The sequence below is a fragment of the Pteropus vampyrus genome, unplaced genomic scaffold (assembly GCF_000151845.1).
Source record: "Pteropus vampyrus isolate Shadow unplaced genomic scaffold, Pvam_2.0 Scaffold412, whole genome shotgun sequence".
Lineage (NCBI taxonomy): Eukaryota > Metazoa > Chordata > Mammalia > Chiroptera > Pteropodidae > Pteropus > Pteropus vampyrus.
Window position 1 is genome coordinate 447,965 of NW_011889193.1, and position 2,249 is coordinate 450,213.

The 2,249-nt window shown below is 68.3% G+C and overlaps 1 protein-coding gene across 1 annotated transcript in view; it reads left to right on the forward strand.

Moving 5' to 3' along the window:
* The window catches only part of PGBD5 (piggyBac transposable element derived 5), a 14,989-nt gene that overhangs the window by 7,394 nt on the left and 5,346 nt on the right, over positions 1-2,249 (forward strand). Inside the window, exons 3-4 of the mRNA XM_023523787.1 lie at positions 481-661; positions 1,066-1,135. Coding sequence (XP_023379555.1) covers positions 481-661; positions 1,066-1,135 — 251 coding nt within the window. The remainder of the gene's footprint in view (positions 1-480; positions 662-1,065; positions 1,136-2,249) is intronic.

Genomic DNA, 2,249 nt, shown 5'->3' on the forward strand with positions numbered 1-2,249 from the left:
AAAGCTGCCTGCTCGGTCCAGCACGGCCTCGTCGCCGGCCCTGGGACCTGAGACGCGTTGTAAGCCAGGTCCTCGGAGCCAGGTGGCCGCCGCCCCCTCTGCCCGCGGACGCGTTCACCGCGGGGACGAGCCGTCACTCGCGTGCGCCGTGGGCTCCGCCACCCCCATGCGGCAGAACGGGGACGCGCTCCACCGGCCTCGCCGCTGGACTCGCTGTCTGTGCCCGTTTGTCCCTTTTCTCCTCCACCTCAACATCCCTAAACCGAAGAGGCTGGTGCTGAGTCACCGGCTGCCCAGGCTGCGGGGCGGCCCCAGGCCCCTGCAGGGTGCGGGTCACAGGGTGGCAGGGGCTGTGGACGAGGCACCCGCAGAGGGGGAGGTTTGCCCACTCGCCCCGGCCCACGGACAGGGGCCTGCGCCCCCAGCGCTCTGGGCCTGGCCAGCTGTGAGCTCACTGACCGCTGTGCGTTTCTGCCCAAGATCTACGTGCAGCTGAAGGAGGGCGCGGCCCAGGATGGGCTGGACGCGCTGCGGAGCAAGCCCCAGCTGCACAGCGCCGTGGCCCGGAGCCTGTGCCGGGGCGCGGCCGGCCGAAACTACATCATCTTCACGGGGCCGAGCATCACCAGCCTGGCCCTGTTTGAAGAGTTCGAAAAGCAAGGTAGGTCGGGGCCGGTCCGGGTGTGGCCCCCGCACCGTGCGTGGAGGGGTCAGGTGGGCCCATCGGAGGGGTTCGGCCACAGCCCGTGGTCCGGGGCCCACGTCGCCACAGCTGCCAGGTCCTCGGGCTCGATTCTTTGTGGCCTTTGAGGTGAGGCCGCTGACGGAGCTCGCTAGTGGTCCAGCCGCTCAGGCTGCTGCCACGCTGGGCAGGTGACAAACTTCACGAGTTTGTTGCTCACGGACCTGCGGCCTGGGGCCCGAGGCCAGGGTGCCTCCTGGTTCTCACTCGGCGAGGGGCGAGGGCTCTGTGGGGCCTCTCACGGGGCACCGATGCCCTCATGCGGGGCCTGCCGTTCTGACCTCAAGCCCTGTTTAATGTCCTCATACCTCCCTGGGCATCAGGTTCTCGACGTAGGAGTTTGGAGGTCACGAGCTCTCAGCCTCTGGCCCCTCGGCTCAGTGCCACATCCGTGTGGGTCCCTCCCGGCCGCAGACGAGGACCGTGGGGGTCTGCCCACCCGGCAGCAGCACCACAGGCCTGGGCAAGGTCTTCCCCCAGTGCCGAGATGTTCGCTTCATGGTGGCACAGGCGGCAAGCCCCTCGGGGCCCCGACGGGAATAGGGGGTGCGGTGAGGGGGTCCAGTGGCGGCATCGCCCCCTCTGCCCTGCACACTGGGCTTCTGTCTAGTCGCTCGGGAGAGACACAAAGAGCCCACTCGGCTGCTGGAGGAGCCGCCAGATTGCAGGCCTGCTTAGCAACGGGCAGGCGTCTGAGTGACGGGGGCTGACAGCTGCGACCTGCGGCCTCGGCAGCTGCCGAGGGGAGTGGCCGGGCTCTGTGCCCCGGCCGCCGGGGCTGCGTCCTGCTCGTCCGTGAAATCGGGGCCCGAGGGCTCAGCGCCCACTGCCGAGGGACCTCAGTGTGCAGAGGCCACGCTGTGTGGACAGGGCGTGGGTCGGTTTGGAGGACAGTGTCCCTGAGGCATGCTGAGGACCACCCCGGGAGTCACAGATGGGCCAGTGAGACCGTCCCTGCGTCTCTGGTTGGAAGTGCCACTCCCATGGCCTCCACGTGTCCCCGGGGACAGAGGACCTGGAGCCCAGGGCGGATTCAGAGGCCTCCTGTCCCCACTGGCCTCTGCCCATGGTCTGCCCCACGGACACTTCTGGGGCATGCAGGCCACGCTGGTGTCCTGCCTCACGACCCTCCTCGTTCGCTCACGGCGCTTCCTGCTCCCTGGGGGGGTCCCTGGCCCCGTGCACAGCGCTTGGTGGCTTTCCCTGGAGTGTGGCCAGGACAGGGCTGGGCCGCTGCCGGCAGGTCTTGGCGAGAGTGTGGGGCGACCTGACTGGTCCGGTTTGGACTCTAGACAGACCTGCGCCGTGAGCCCAGGACCTGTCACAGCCAGTTCCCCTCCTCCAACGTGGGTGTGATGGGGTGCAGAAGTTTCTAGAAGCAGATGGGTCCAGCGGTTTAGTTAGGGCTCTGGCGGTGGGCTCTGTTGTCGCTTCCTGGCGTGTGTCGTACACTGCGGCCTCACGTGACATCCTGGGCGAGCTCGTGAAGTGCCGGAGCAAGGTCCAG